Genomic DNA, 14,693 nt, shown 5'->3' on the forward strand with positions numbered 1-14,693 from the left:
TATCTTCACATCTTGATTCATACATCCCTCTACAAACACAGGACAATACAAACACTCTGGGCAAGCTGATCATGGGAATTACAGACAAATGAGAAGACCTCTGTTCAGCAGCTATGCAGTGTGGTTGCACCATGGCAGACCCAGAATGCTTATGTTCTGCACTCCCAGAAATATTGTAGGCAAAGTGAGACCTTCCTGTCAAGGAACAGTAATATGGTCTGCCACCATAAAAAAAAAAAAAAAAAAAAAAAAAAAAAAAAAAAACACACCACAAAAAAAACCCAAAAAAACAAAACACAAACAAAACCCACAACACAACAACCAAAAACTTCCTTCACCAATCTCTCCACTTCTACTTAACAGGAAATTGCACCATTACCTTCTAGTCACAAAAAAGGAGGCATGGCTTCCTGCACAAGCATAGGCACAACCAATCCATACAGCTCAAGAGGAAGAAATATACATTATCTGCTTCACACCTCAAGACTACACCTCAGTTCTGCTTTTGTTGGGTCACTCCTCTCTTGCCTTCTCTGGAATCAAACTACTAGTTTCCCTACTGCAACAATGTATTTCATCCTTTCCAGAAGAACCATTGTACTGTGAATAGTTACCAACTTAGTTATTCATTACTGCACACAGACTTGTCATATTCCTCTTGATATTCATCGGCATAAGAAGAGAAATCACACTTCTAAAGAAAACAGACCCAGGCTTGGAACTCCGGTAGTTTTCACTTGATTACTTGAAAAACATAACCCTGATGCATCTCTAATGGTTAGAGACCTTTTAACTGTTTAATAAAATTTTCTTCTCTAGAATTAAGCAGATGGAGCATTTGACGGCATAAGAGCTGAATTAAATCCTATTAGCAAACACCTTGCATAGCAGTTTTGCATATTCAGGAATAGTCCAAGAAATATGATGTTCTGTATGTAAGTACAAAAAAGAATTAATTTCAGTCTTGCTCAAGAACTTTGTTTAAAACAGCAAATTCCCAAGTTGTCTTCTATGCTGTACCTGAAAAAAAGATTAACATGAAAGCTGAAAGGTGTTAAGAGCAAGAATACTTCCATCTACTTCTGCAAAACAGAATGCTGCACTTTCTATTCAAGAGGTGGAGGATGGGGAGCAAGTGTACCATACTACGCAGCCCTACCCTTCATAAAACTTTTCATTTCAATTAGAAGCCTAGTTCTAACTGTAGGAAGTTCATGAAAAATTACATTTAACCTACTGTCTCACAATAGACTAAACAGCCCACCGAAATAAATCTTAAATATCAATTAAGTACTCTTGATATTTAACATCATGCCATGAAACTACAGGTACAGCCCCTGAGCTCTGATCAGAGCTGGTACATTCACGCAGCACAGCACTTACTTGTACATTAAAGCTAGAGTTGCCAAAATGCTTCCACCTCAAGAGCAGTATCACTCAGAACAATCTTAGGACTAAACCCTTGGACTAAGTTGAAAAATTAACCTAGCATCAGTCTATTCACTGCTGAAACAGACTTTGCTATTCTCTTCGAATTAAAAAAAAACAACTGTGTAATCTGAAATAGAAGCAGTTCGTTTGAAGAAAGCTAACTAGCAAAATGAAGATGCAAGAGAAAAGCTTCCTTGTTAAAATGGAATTTAAAACTTTTTTTAATCACCATATCTTTAACTCAGTTCACTTGATTAGACACAGATAACACATCTTAGGTAGTTTTTATACATAACAAGAAATTTCTGTAAGATTATCAGACCTCAGCAGCATGCTCAAGTGTAGAAATAAATCAAAGACATTCCATGCACTCAAGCTGCAAGAACTAGATAGAACCATATGCCTTTCATTATTTTGGAAGGTATGTCAATTCTTTTAAAAAAAGTCTTATAAGTGAGCAAATTGTGACTATTATTACCTATACCAAGAAAGGGGGTGGGGAATGGGTTGGCAGTTCTTCATGTATGAACATTATATGGTTTTTTTCCAGGAAAAAATCTTAAGAATGCAACAGAAAATGCAGTATGCTGGTTTGAATTACTCCCAAGATACTGATCTTGTCAACCTCCTCCTCTGCAAGAACAGAAGTTATTTGAGGTCCAATCAAATACACTACCAAAATGGAAAATTTCTATCTGAAGATTCATTCTGCACCTTCTTCTTTAACTGGTTCTGAAATAGCTTATGGCGAAAGATAAGCTGCCCAGCTAGAGAGAACTTATTGAGTTACTGCTATGCTTTCAGGTTCTGGTCTTGAACTAGTCGTTGATACTGACAATGTACCAGCTCCTAAAAAACCCACAAGCTCTTCTAAACAGGCACTCCCTCCTTCCTTCCCTTCCTAGCTGTTCTCTTCTGGCAAATTACAATGCCTTTGCTTCTGATGTAGGCACTCAAGGGGTTCACAGTGCATTGCAGCAGACTCCAAGGGGTACACAAAAATCCACTGTAAGTTTGGGAAGAAACTATTTTGTGTAACATCAATAAAGTACAAAAGTATTTCATCTTCATCTCATCCTTTAATTTTTATTTTGTATCATACGTAACAGTACAGTAGTATTAATTTATAAGTAAATAAATGTATATTAAGGGTGTACACTCAGAAATTTTTACTGATATGAGTGTGCAGTCAAAAGACTGTGGAGACCACTGGTGTATTGGATAAGGGACCACACTCACCAGTGCAAGACCTTGCAGGTGGGGGCAGTGTTTGACTTCTGTGAATCAGGTCTGTTCCCACATCCAACCCAAGAAGACAAACATCACCATAAGAGACAGCACAAAAATTTACCCCTGTCAGCAGCAGCCCACACCTGTGCTGTTAAACTGTTAACAGCACTCAAGTAATTTCCATGGAACAAAGCAAAACCTAAGTACTAAGAACAGTATTTGCAGTTTGCTGGAGACAGTTCCACGAGTTCTGGTATTCACAGGTGTTTTGGACTAAAGACTTACCACAAAGATCAGATAAGAGAGATTCACACACCAAGCAATGTAAAATTACAAAATACACATGGTCCTTACAAAATACAAATTCTGGAGGTCTAGTATGATTTATTTCTGTAAATACAGCAGTACAGTTTTTTTCCCCTAGATGAAGATGGAGGTAATTAAGTTGGGTGTCAGAATAAGCAAAGTGAGGACTCTCCACAGAGACTGAAAAAGTGTAAAAAGATCATTCTGCATGATGCTAGTAAAGCCTCATCTGAGTACAGGTGCATTGAGATGACTGTTTTTCAAAAGTGACAAATGAGAACAGTTACAAAGCAAAGGCTTCTAGGATGTCCAAGAACACAGAGACCAAGGCTAGAAGAGTTTCTTTTGTTTTAATTTAGTACAACAAAGTTCAGAAAGAAAATTCAAGTTCTGCTTACAAACATAAAAGAGAGCAAAAAGGAAAAGCAGATATCCAAATTAAAACACACTAACTCAAGAACTAAGAGACCTCCTGACTGTAAGCAAGATTCAGCAAGGTAGTATAATAATCAACTATATGCAAGAGGGTCTCAGTCTTCCAGCAGAGGGGAGGAAGGAGTTCATAAAGCAAATCTTACATAACATGGTCAGCTAACTTGCTAGCCTAGAATCATCTTTAGCTGAGCTCTTTTCTTTACAGGCTAAGCAGACACAAACCAAGAACTAGAAAAGAAAAAAAAAAAAAACACAAACCAAATAAAACCTCAAATGTTAGAGGTGCAGCAGTTGTTTAAGAGACAATGCATTCTTTGTTAAAAAGCAGTGCCAGCTCAGCCTTGTCACTGTGCTTAAGTTAAACATTTTATCACGTAACAGGAACAACTGCAATGTTCAAGAAAATACAAATCAAAGCCAAAAAGGTAGTTTACAAAAATCACTCAACTCAAGTAAAAACAAACAAAACCTCTTGAATCCTGCATTGAGACTATTCATAAGGCCTTCCTTCTTACTGCTGTCTCCACATTCAGAGAACTGCATAGATTTCTATGTGGGAGGAAGCACAGCACACTTGTCTTTTAACTGCCTCCGGGGTTTTTTTTGCTTTGTTTTTTAATTTGGGCTGGGAGGGTGAGGGTGGTGTAAAGACCTTCCTCCGAGATCACTACCTCCTAGTCTGTCAAGGGAATCAACGAGTACTCTGTATTTAACAAACAACAGAACAAAGCTACCAGTAGAGGGCATGGTTCACACAACAGCTGTTCATCACAGCCGTAAATGACTGCACAAAGGACATCTCAAATCAGAATCTCATACTGTGAAGTTTATTCTTCCATAAAAATAAGCTCCCCGATTAAAGCAATGCTATACAGAAAAATTTTAAGTTAATGGATAGTGGTAGATTACTAAAACACAGTCCAGTTCTGAATACTTTAAAAATACTCACCTTCCAGAACCATAAAGTCCACACATTATAGCACACATTGAGGAACACATGAAGACAAATACAATGTCTTTTACAGGCTATAGCTTTACTTGCAGATGTAGCTAACCTAGGCAAAACATACATTCCTAAACTGTAAGATAGAAAAAAAAATAAGAAAAGCTAGGACACTTTTAATCTTCCTACTCTCTGAAGGCAGGGTTCCCCCCCCTCCAGAGGTCAGAGGTCACCACTGCAACAAAAACCCAAACACTGTGGTATGCTGTTTCCCCTCCCACTTCTTTATTAATAACTATCTTCTCACCACTACATCTCTGGAGAGTAATGCTCCTGCAAAACATCACCTAACCTACAAGATTAACAATTGTAATAGCATCACCAAATTCCCTCTGTCATCCCTCTGAAGCTGGGTAAAGTTAATGCACACCAATTAGGTAAGCAACCGATTGATCACTTTGACTATCTGCAGCCAATGCTATATGAAGGCAAGATTCGCCACTTGAAATTTAACATGACAGATGAAGATCAGCAGTATGCAATTCATCCACTTCAGACTACTAAGAATCACCCAGCTATGTTTCCACAACCAGTTTCAAGAACAATCCCTTTCTTTTCTACTAGAAAAGCCACTGCTGGAACAACCACATGAAACCTGAGGTGGTGAAGACACCCATCCTACCAGGACAACAAGGCAAACTCTTGTCAAAAGGCAGACCTTCTGCACATGCATGTGCACCTTCTTCGAACAGCACACCTCCTTCCAACAGTGCTTTTCTGTGAGAACAGTATTAGTAGAGGAGTTAGGCATATGAATCTTGTAAACAAAACTAAGGAAAAAATATGGTCTATAATTGGCACTAGCATCAACATTACTGTAACACTGCCTCACAACATTTATTTACCTTTTAAAAGGGAAAAAAAGCAGCACAAACTAACCATGAGATGAAATTATTACATTCAATACAGTGAACCACACTGATGGTGAACACATTTTTGGATCAGTCTTACACCAAGTAACTGTCAAATTTGATGTGCTGGGTCAAGAAGCAGGGGCATAACAATAGGTCTTTACATAGTACCAATTACATAAAATTTGCACTAGGATGTTTATACCAGCTGCCCTACTACATCTTTGACATAGATGCTGTACAAGTTAGAAGAAAGCTAGCTAAAGGGCAAGCTTAACTTTTCTAGTTCTTAAAAAAAATCAGTGAAATACTTTAATGCATAGTATTATTCAACACTAGAGATAATTACTGTCTGCCTTCAGTTCCTGCTGACTCTCTGGGAACTGAGACAATAAGCTCCCTGAAACACAGTGAAAAAAGCATAGTAAGTTTGTGAACATCTTCCATATGAAAGTATGGCACCATCATGATTTAAAAGTTATCAGCACTCTGTGTGAGAAATCAAGTACATAATCACAGACGTGGTACATTTTATACTCCAGAGACTGAAAAAAAAAAGGTAGGTATCCGATGCTATTAGTATGCACAACACACCCTTATTAAAAATATCTTTGTTCTCAAGTTTATCTTGCAAACTGTTTTGCTAAATCTGAAGTGAAAATCATTGTTTTCCTTGTTCATATAAGCCTAAATGCTTGCCAACACATTAATTACTTTGGAAGTTAAACATCCTGCGACAGAACAGATGATTTACTATGCAGAACTTCAACTTAACTTCTGAAGTATATACCATTACAGTTTTAGAGATTAATACTTAAGTATAGTATCAAATGTAACTGAAATTGCATATTGTATCTCCCACCCTTTTTTTGGGGGGTGGTGGTAAGGACAACACAGCAGACAGGACATGACTTTAAAAAGATAATTAATGTAGACACCTATACACACTGCAGAACAAATTTATGACATTTGAGAAATTGATCATTTGAGTTAATTAATGCTCACAATGAAACTGTTCTGATAATAATCCTTTAACTAGGTCACCTACAGCTCTTCTATGCCACAAGCTAAAAGAAAATTGCTTGCCATACATTCCTTCTTTATGAGGAAATTACACTTTTAGAAACTATAGTTCCAAAATAAGTTAGACTCCACACTGAACTGTCTTAATGGCGTCATAAAGAGCTTTCTCAACTGCTGCAATATAAACACACCGAAAACCTATCTGCCAGACTTAGAAATTCAAATAATGTTCTGCTTACACAACGGAGTATCTAACAACCTGGTCACCCCATCATGGACCAAGAGTTAGAAAATAGGGAGAAGAAAAAAGCCCAAAAAAACCAAACCCCAACAGTGTATTTTCCCATATATTACATGGTTTATTTATAGCACGCACAAGACAGTAATTGCCAACTTCCATTCCTTATCAGATGGATTAGGAATAATACAGATTCATACTACAGAACATCATTCAACTAGATCAGGAAAGGACCTGACAGGCAAGAGTGATCTGCTCTTACGGTTAGTAATTATTTTGGTATCTAATCTTAGATGTTGCAAGTAAGCATCTCTATAGCACACCGAACAATGATTTGTATCAGAACAGATGAAGTCAGTTTCAAAAGAAAAAAAAAAAAACTTAAAAGAATCACCACACTACCCAAAAAACTCCACAGTACAGAGGCGCTGAGCTGCCTAATAATGGCATTAAACAGGACAGTCTCAAAAGAACATCAATTTTCTCACTGAACTCCACCTACAAGGAGTGAAAGGTGAGATGAAAGAAGTTCTGGAAACAGAATATTCTTCACTTCATTAATATGTAGCCCACGTGCTCCTTTATTTCGCTAAATCTAGCAGGAAAACCCACTAGAACACGGACTTCTTGGAGCACAGCCAAATACCACGAAGCAATTACCACAACTGCAAGAAAGCAGCATTACAATAGTTTGATCTGGCATCAGTTTAGTCGTGATAGTTTAATCACGATCTAAAAAAATACATCAAATTAATTCCAGGCTCAGCTAAAGCTTGACTTTTAAGAAAGGCGGCCTACAATGCAAACAACCTTTCACGGCAACTCGTCTCCAATAACATGGTAACTACGCCAAAACAGAAAAAGCTTGACAGACACAGCTTCAAATTTTTTGAAGCCTTGATCATGACGCCCTCACCCGCAGGGCTACTCAGCACGACTAAAAAGGCTCCTTAAGGAGAAGGAGCCTCAGCTGTATCTGTGCAGCCTTCAGCATCACGCCAGAGGCTAGTTTGCTTCAGCACTGCGTGCGCACGGAGCTGCATGCGTTTTCAGCTAGTTAGTGAACAAACCTCTCGTCATTACTAGAAGCGTGGACATCCTTTTTTTTTTTTCTAGCATCTCCTGCAAACGTTTGTATTCCCCTTCCCCTACTAATACCTCTCGGAGGCCCCGAATTCCCTATCTGTTGGAAGGCGATATGGACCGTAAATGGAAAACTGCGGCGTCTGTAACAGATCCCTCTCGGCTACGGAGAAAACATTTGCCCCGCAGACCTACAGCTGTAGCTACCTCTCACCACAGTATCTGGGGAAGATGGACAGGGCCACCCCACTGCGCCATAAAAAAAAAAATTAATAAAAAAAAAAGATAAAGACGCTACTGACCCGATGCATTAGCACTGCGTGCGCCTCCTCGAGGCTCAGCGAGCTCTTAGCTTCTTCCCTCCCAGCGCTGCCCACCAGCCCTGAGGCGCGGAGGCGCCGAGCGCGGCCCCGGCGGCGGCACAAGGCAGGGGCCAGGGCCGCCCGGCGCGAAGGCCGCCCGGGGAGGCGGGGGGAGGTACGTGGCGGCCGCTCACCTTGTCCAGCTCATCGTGCAGCTCGGCCAGGCTGGGCCGAATGAGTTTCTCGCCCAGGTCGGCGGCCGTGTGGCGGTAGTGGTCGATGCGGGGCACGGCGTCCATGGTGTTGTGGCCGAAGGTGCGCAGGTAGTAGGTGTTGGTGTGAGTGTCGTAGTAGTAGTGGTGGTGCCCGCCGGAGTGGAGGCTGCCTTCGCTCAGCACCGTGTCGCCGCCGTTCTGGAAGCTGACATTGCCGCCTTCCGAGCTGCCGCCCCCCGGCTCGCCGGGGCTCTCGTCGCCAGCGGACGGGTCCACGAAGTTCACCCGAAACCTGCCCTTGGCTTCCTCACTGCCCTTCCCCGCCGCGCTGCCTTCCCCGCTCGCCTTACGGGGCTCCTCGGCCGGGCGGCCGGCGCCCTCGGCCACCAGGTCCACCTGGAACCGGCTCTGGCTCGGCGTGGGCCCCACCGACTTGCCCAGGGCTCCGCCACCCACCGCATGTCTGCCGTCCTCCGAGCGCCGTTCCTCGCCCGCAGACGCGGCGAGGCCAGCCGGCGGCTGCTGCTTGTCCTCCATGCCTGCCCCTCAGCGACCGAGCACTAGGCGCGGCGGCGCGGGCTGCTCTGAACGCCCCTCGCGGCGGCTCCGCTGCTTTAAACCGCCAACCAGCGCCCGGGGCTGCAGCCCGCCGCAAGCGCCGCGCGCGCCCCGCCCCGCCCCGCCGCCGCAGCGCCAGGTGATGATGCCGTTGGGGCCACCGCCCCCCCGCGCGCCCCCTCAGCGGGACCTGGCCCCGCCGCCGCCGCCCCTCTCGCCCCGCACCGGCCGCGCTCTCCCTCCGCCCCCGCCGCCTTCCCGCCCCCGCACGCCTTCCCCCGCAGCGCGCCCGCTACACGAAGGAGCCACCCGCCGCTCTGACAGCGCCACGCGGGGAGGAGCGGCCGCGCCGGGCAAGCCCACCAGGGCTCGAGCAAGAGGGTGCGGCGCGGAGCCCGCGGCCGGCGTGGGGCGGCGTGGGCGGGAAGGAAGCGGCCCCCGGTACCCTGCGCCGCTGCCGCTCCACCTGATCCCCGCTCGGCGGAGGCGGGAACTTGAACGCGGGCCAGCCAGCGCCGGTCCGCCGCGCCCGCTCGGGCGGAGGCGAGATGCGGGGCACCCCCACCGCCGCCGCCTGGGTCCCCAGGCTCCGCCCGCTCTCGGCTGCTGCGGCGGCGGGAGCGCCTCTCCGCCCCACCGGCGGCGCTCGCGAGGGGGAGGGCGGCGGCGGCTCCTCCCCGCCCGCACTATGGCTGCCGCATCCGCCGAGGGGCGGGGGGCCGCGGGGCCCCGGCGCTCGCCCGCCAGTCGAAACCTGCGAGCCCGCCGGCCGCCCCCACATCTCGCGAGAGGAGCGCCGGCGGCGGGGGATGCGCGGGCTGCGCGGCCCCGCGGGCGGTGTGGCTGCTCGCGCGCCCTCCGTCCCCGCCCGCACCCCGCGGAGGGGCCCGAGCACCCCCGCCCGCCTGCGGCGTTGCGGCAGCAGGGTCGGCGCGCTGCGCACGGCGGGCGAGGCGGCGCCCGCTGTCCTCCTAGTCCTCGGTTGCTGTCCGAGGCGCTCCGCGGGTGAGGGGCCGTCCGCGGGATGGAGGCTGGGCGGCCGCGGGGCTCCGAGGCCCGGGGAGCCCGGGGGCCGCTGGCGCTGGCTCTGTCCCGCCCGCCGGCCCGGAGCCCTGCAGAACCCCCCCATCCCGCTTTGAGCCGCCTCGTGTCGATCCTCGCCGCTCGTTGTCCGGGTGTAAGGGGTCCGGATGTCCGGCTGGGACGCGTTGAGTGCTGTTAAGATGTGTGCTGGCGAGCGAGCGGGGACCAGTACGTGCTGGGGATGCACCGGGCTGTTTGCCCACGGGTACCTTGAATGGGGATTAAATGAGGAGAGCGGAAATAGGTGGTCGTTTGAGGGCTGTTTTCGCCTTCCAGCCTCCAGATGTCTTCTGAGTGTGCTGTAAAACTCACTTTCTCCTCGAATAATACAGCTCTGTCAGTAATAAGGCTTTTTCTGTGTACTGTGTTGCAACCGCTCGCCCCTGTTCTCTTAAATTGTAGTCTTTCTCCAAAGGTATACATAGTTGATGCTTCAATTTTAAAAATGCAGTTGTTCTGCCTATCCTCTCTTAGTGGAGTCAGAGTGTCTGGATAATCCATTAAAGCATGTGAGGTTAACTCTGAGGCTGTGAAAAAAAACTCAGATTTAAGGAAAATCCTTCTGCTTCCATAGTAAGAAGTTAGGCAGGGATCCACCGACAGTTATTCATCATGTATTTTCACTGTCTTTATACTTGAAGGTAGTAGCTCACAGAACAGCAGGAGTTGAGCAACAGGTGCCTAAACAATTTTACCCTATTCAGTTGCTAAAAATCATCAAACATTCACTTAATTTAGGCCTTTCAAGCAATGGCACCTCTTCATTTCAAAAACATTTTGGTTGGTAATTCTTCTTTCCATATCTTCTTTTCTAATGGTACACAGTTTTGTGTATTTTTCCCCAGTCTAACAAATGCTGAGTGCCAACATCCGTTTTCTAGCTCACCACATCTTTACTATTTTATTTAAATTAACAACAAACTTGGTGACATAATCCAATAGAAAAGGACTGGAGTTACAAAACAAATGCTTGCTTTTTCTTTACTTATAGGAAGAAGTATTTCAATTTTAGGGACGCGTACATGACTAAGAGAGCTGAGGACACTTCAGTATATTGAAAAGATGGGTACACTGAATCCTTTCCTGTTCAAACACTGTTCTAGAAAAAAGAACAAAATCATACACTTCAGAATGGCGGGATAAATTCCTTGATGGACTGCAAAACTCCCAAGAGTAACAGATTAAAAAAGACAGGATTCAGCAAATTTTCAGAGTGTAAAGAATAAACAAAAATCTGTGATTGAACTGCAAAATAAAAGATTAAACCATGGTGAATTTTTTACGTTTGTCAGGCAGCAAGGACTTGACAGGGAATGATAAAGAGAACAAGTCAGGATAAAAGATTTTAGTTCGGAATCCAAAGCAAAAAGCACTAGAAAGCAGATGATGTGCAAAGAAAGCCCTCTACTTTACATTTTGCATAAGCAGACATAAATATTGCATGATCATATGGTAAGGTGTTTGGAAGCAATTTAGATTTGGAAATGGTGTTTTTTCTGACAGTTTCCTGTATAATAAGTAATAACAGGAAAGAGGAGGAAGCAGCTTGTGAAATCCCATACTCATGTTACAGTTGTTGATGATGGGATTGTATCATGCTGTTCAGCTATTTTAAATCAAACAGCATTGTATATGTATGGCTAGATATGTATTGGCTACATCTACAAGGCCCACAGCCTGCCTGATGTCTATTCCTCATTCATCTTTGTATTATTGTAATGCAATGCTCAGCCATTTAACCTATGCTGCAATTCTGCATCCCCAGAATCAGTGATCAGATTGGCCTCGTTCATACTGAGGGAGGACAAAGCACCAGTCTGAGCGAAACAGGTGGCACATAGAGCCCTTACACTGCAGGCTTCCAGAAGAGACTCCTTTTTAAAAGAAGGAACTGGGTGGGAAGAGTATGCTAGTGGGAAGAAAATGGGCCAGAAAAGCCTTAAGAGGGAAGAGCACATCATCCTAGTGGAAAGAGAGTAGGGGCACATGATTCCACACAAGGGAGAACCTTACGGAAATGAAAGAAAAAGACAAGACGTAGCATTCATAGCAAATAGGTTTTGTGATGTGCATCCATCTAGTGTAATGTGAGATACTGCTAAATACTGGCCTTGAAGAAAGCAAAGAATTGAGGATGCTACCACAGTCTCCATGAAACACAAAGAAATAGAGCATTCAAGAATAAGAATAAGATGGATGAAGAAAATGCAGGCCTCTCAAAACCAAAAGGATCAAGGAGATGAAGAAAGACCACTGTATGGGAAAATGATAAGGGTAAGAGAAAAATGGACCAAGTCTTCATACATGTCCTGGGACTTCACATGGCTTGTGAGAAGTGTGAGAAAATCTGTAACAATGAAGGAGAATAAAAGGTACACAGACTCCCATTAAATGCCAAGTAAAATGCCATTGATACTAAAAAGTACACTTTGAAGAAAAAAAAAATACTTTAAGCTCTTAATTAAATGGTTTCTGACATACCATTGCTTAAAACATTAACACAGTAGGGTCAAGGTGTCATTAGTAAACAAAACAAAATGAAATCCTTAGTTTCCTTAAAAGCCTTTGGCAGGAGATCTTTTCAAAAGTGTTTCAGAAGACCATGTAAATAGTTTCAACTAAATCTTACTTACTAGCTTGTGAAGGCCTTCAGAAAACTCCTGGTATACTTCCAATGTACAAGAGCTGTGCTCACACTCCAAAAATCATATTTTCCTATGAGCCCACTGATTCTATGCTTTGTTAAGAGTTTCTTGTGATTTGATGACAGACATCAGACTTACAGGCCTGTAGAGCCACAGATCTCCCATCAAATTATTAAAAATAACTATCTAATTTCCAAGGTTCGTGTCCTGAGGCACAAAGCTGGTTTTAAGACACTGTGCGTCAGAGTTAATAATTCAGCAATTTTGTCCTTGAGTTCCTCTAGACATTAGGGCTGAGTGCCATTTGGACCTGTTGTCTTGTTGCTGTTCAGGCAGATCCCTCCTATTCATGCCTTGCGAAGAAGGGCTCCAGCAGAGGAACATCTGCCTCTTCCACAGTGCAGGCAGATGATAAGAACTTACTTCGCCTGATAGGGCCTAATCTTCTCTGAGTGCTCTTTGTATATCTTCAATATTCATTGGCCTCAGACTCTTTGACAGGCTTTCTGTTCCAGATAAATGTACAGGATGATTTGTTACTAATTTTTAATTCTTTTCTGCATGTTCTATTCAGGCAGTCATCTCATGTTTATGATCTGTTTTGGGTTTAATGTATTAGGACACAGCTTTAGCTTTTCAAAGAATTACTTTTTTCTTCTAGTAACTTGCCTTATTCCTGTTGTTTAGTTGTGTCAGCTGCCTCTTAACTTTTCTCAGGTAATTCTTGATTGGTAGTATAAATTTGCTCTGTCTCTCCAAAATGATATTTTTCAGCAATCAGCACATGTAAGAACATAACTCTTTTCGGTCTCCTCTCCAGCTTTGTCTTTGACTAGCTTCCTCATTTTGTACAGTTGCTTTTTGTTGGGTTTTTCTTCTGTTGAGCATAGGTCTGGTGATTTTGGGGGAGTTGCAAACTTTTTGTTTCTGCAGGACAAGCTATAGTCGCAGTTGCAATGCAGTCCTTCAGGGCTAAAATTTGGGAATAAGTCCTGTATGTGTGCTGTCTGAACCATAATGAGAGGTATTTCTGCTCTTGTGTACTACCTACCTAGTTGCTCCTTGATACAGTTGTCGTTAGCATCTAAAAATGTTTCTGTATCACAATCCCATGTCACATTTTCCCAATCAGCACACTGTCTGATTCTTCTTCTTTTCCTTTTTTTGTTTCTTCTCTTATATTCTTTCCTTCCTTCTTTTTTCCTTCCTGTTTCATAACAAATAGAGGCACAGTTAATATTTGTATTCTAGTACTGTGCTGTTTATTGTGTCCTTTATAATTAATACACGTGTCTTTCCAAATCAGTGTTTAAGTATTACTGCCTTTCTTTTCCCACAAATCTGGATGAAGCCCTAACAAATACTGTATTGTCATGTGACAGCTTACCTGTATTTATATTATACTAATCCTAGCTTACAAGAAAGAAAGGTAATGGGAGCAACACTTCTGAAAAGCTGCCAGAAAAATCCTATGATTAAGACACTCAGAAATGAAACCCTTTTGCTGGCAGCTGGACGTGGTGGTGGAACAGTCTGTTACAGGGGCCTTTCTTGTTCCAATGATGCTTTTGGTGTGTTCATGTGTGTCCTCAGTATTCCACTGCTCTAACACAACACTGCGTTTTTTTTCATTGACCTAGTGTTAACAAGAGTACCTCTATATTGACTCTAATGACTTCTAGTATGTGAGTATTTCTAATATTCACTGTTCGATGGCTGACATGCAAAATAGGTTTTAGATAGCTTCTTCGAAGGATTTAAATTGTTAATGCTCATGTTAGCCATGCATTTACTTAGGAGTGAGATTGAAGGTATATGTCACATCCATCCAAAAATGGAGAATTTTGCAAGATGCTGTGCTTTTTTGGTAACTGGAGGAAAGACATCAGCACCTGCTCCCTGCCCTGAGTTTGTTAGTTTTCCTGTCTCATTTTAGGGTGCTGGTTTATCTTTAAAATTCTGGTTGTCTCTGTATCCAAGAGACTGCCTTTCATCTTGTGCCTGTCTCAGTTCAGTCGAGACCAACAAAGCCCGACAGGCTCTAGAAACCATTGCCAAGGTCTACATGTGACAAGTGAGATTAAATGCGAAGACCTTATAATTATGGACTTTAATTATCATATATCATTCAGAGCACTTAACGTCTGACTCATTCCTTTTTTTGCCCAGGATTTGAAAATTGCAGTGTATATGTACACACGGTAGGAAGAAGAAATTATTCAAAGGAGAGATGGAGTTGGTTATCTTAAACTGTAGTGGTTGTAAGCAGTTACCTCAATAATAACTTGAT

At 43.7% G+C, this 14,693-nt stretch overlaps 1 protein-coding gene across 1 annotated transcript in view; it reads right to left on the reverse strand.

Annotated features, from left to right (window-relative positions):
* Positions 1–8,789, reverse strand: part of SLC12A2 (solute carrier family 12 member 2) — a 61,023-nt gene extending 52,234 nt beyond the window's left edge. The window contains exon 1 of the mRNA XM_080372391.1: positions 8,097–8,789. Coding sequence (XP_080228517.1) covers positions 8,097–8,654 — 558 coding nt within the window. The 5' untranslated portion in view covers positions 8,655–8,789. The remainder of the gene's footprint in view (positions 1–8,096) is intronic.
* Between the last annotated feature and the right edge of the window lie 5,904 nt (positions 8,790–14,693).

Source organism: Falco punctatus, assembly GCF_963210335.1.
Source record: "Falco punctatus genome assembly, chromosome: Z".
NCBI classification, from domain to species: Eukaryota; Metazoa; Chordata; class Aves; order Falconiformes; family Falconidae; genus Falco; species Falco punctatus.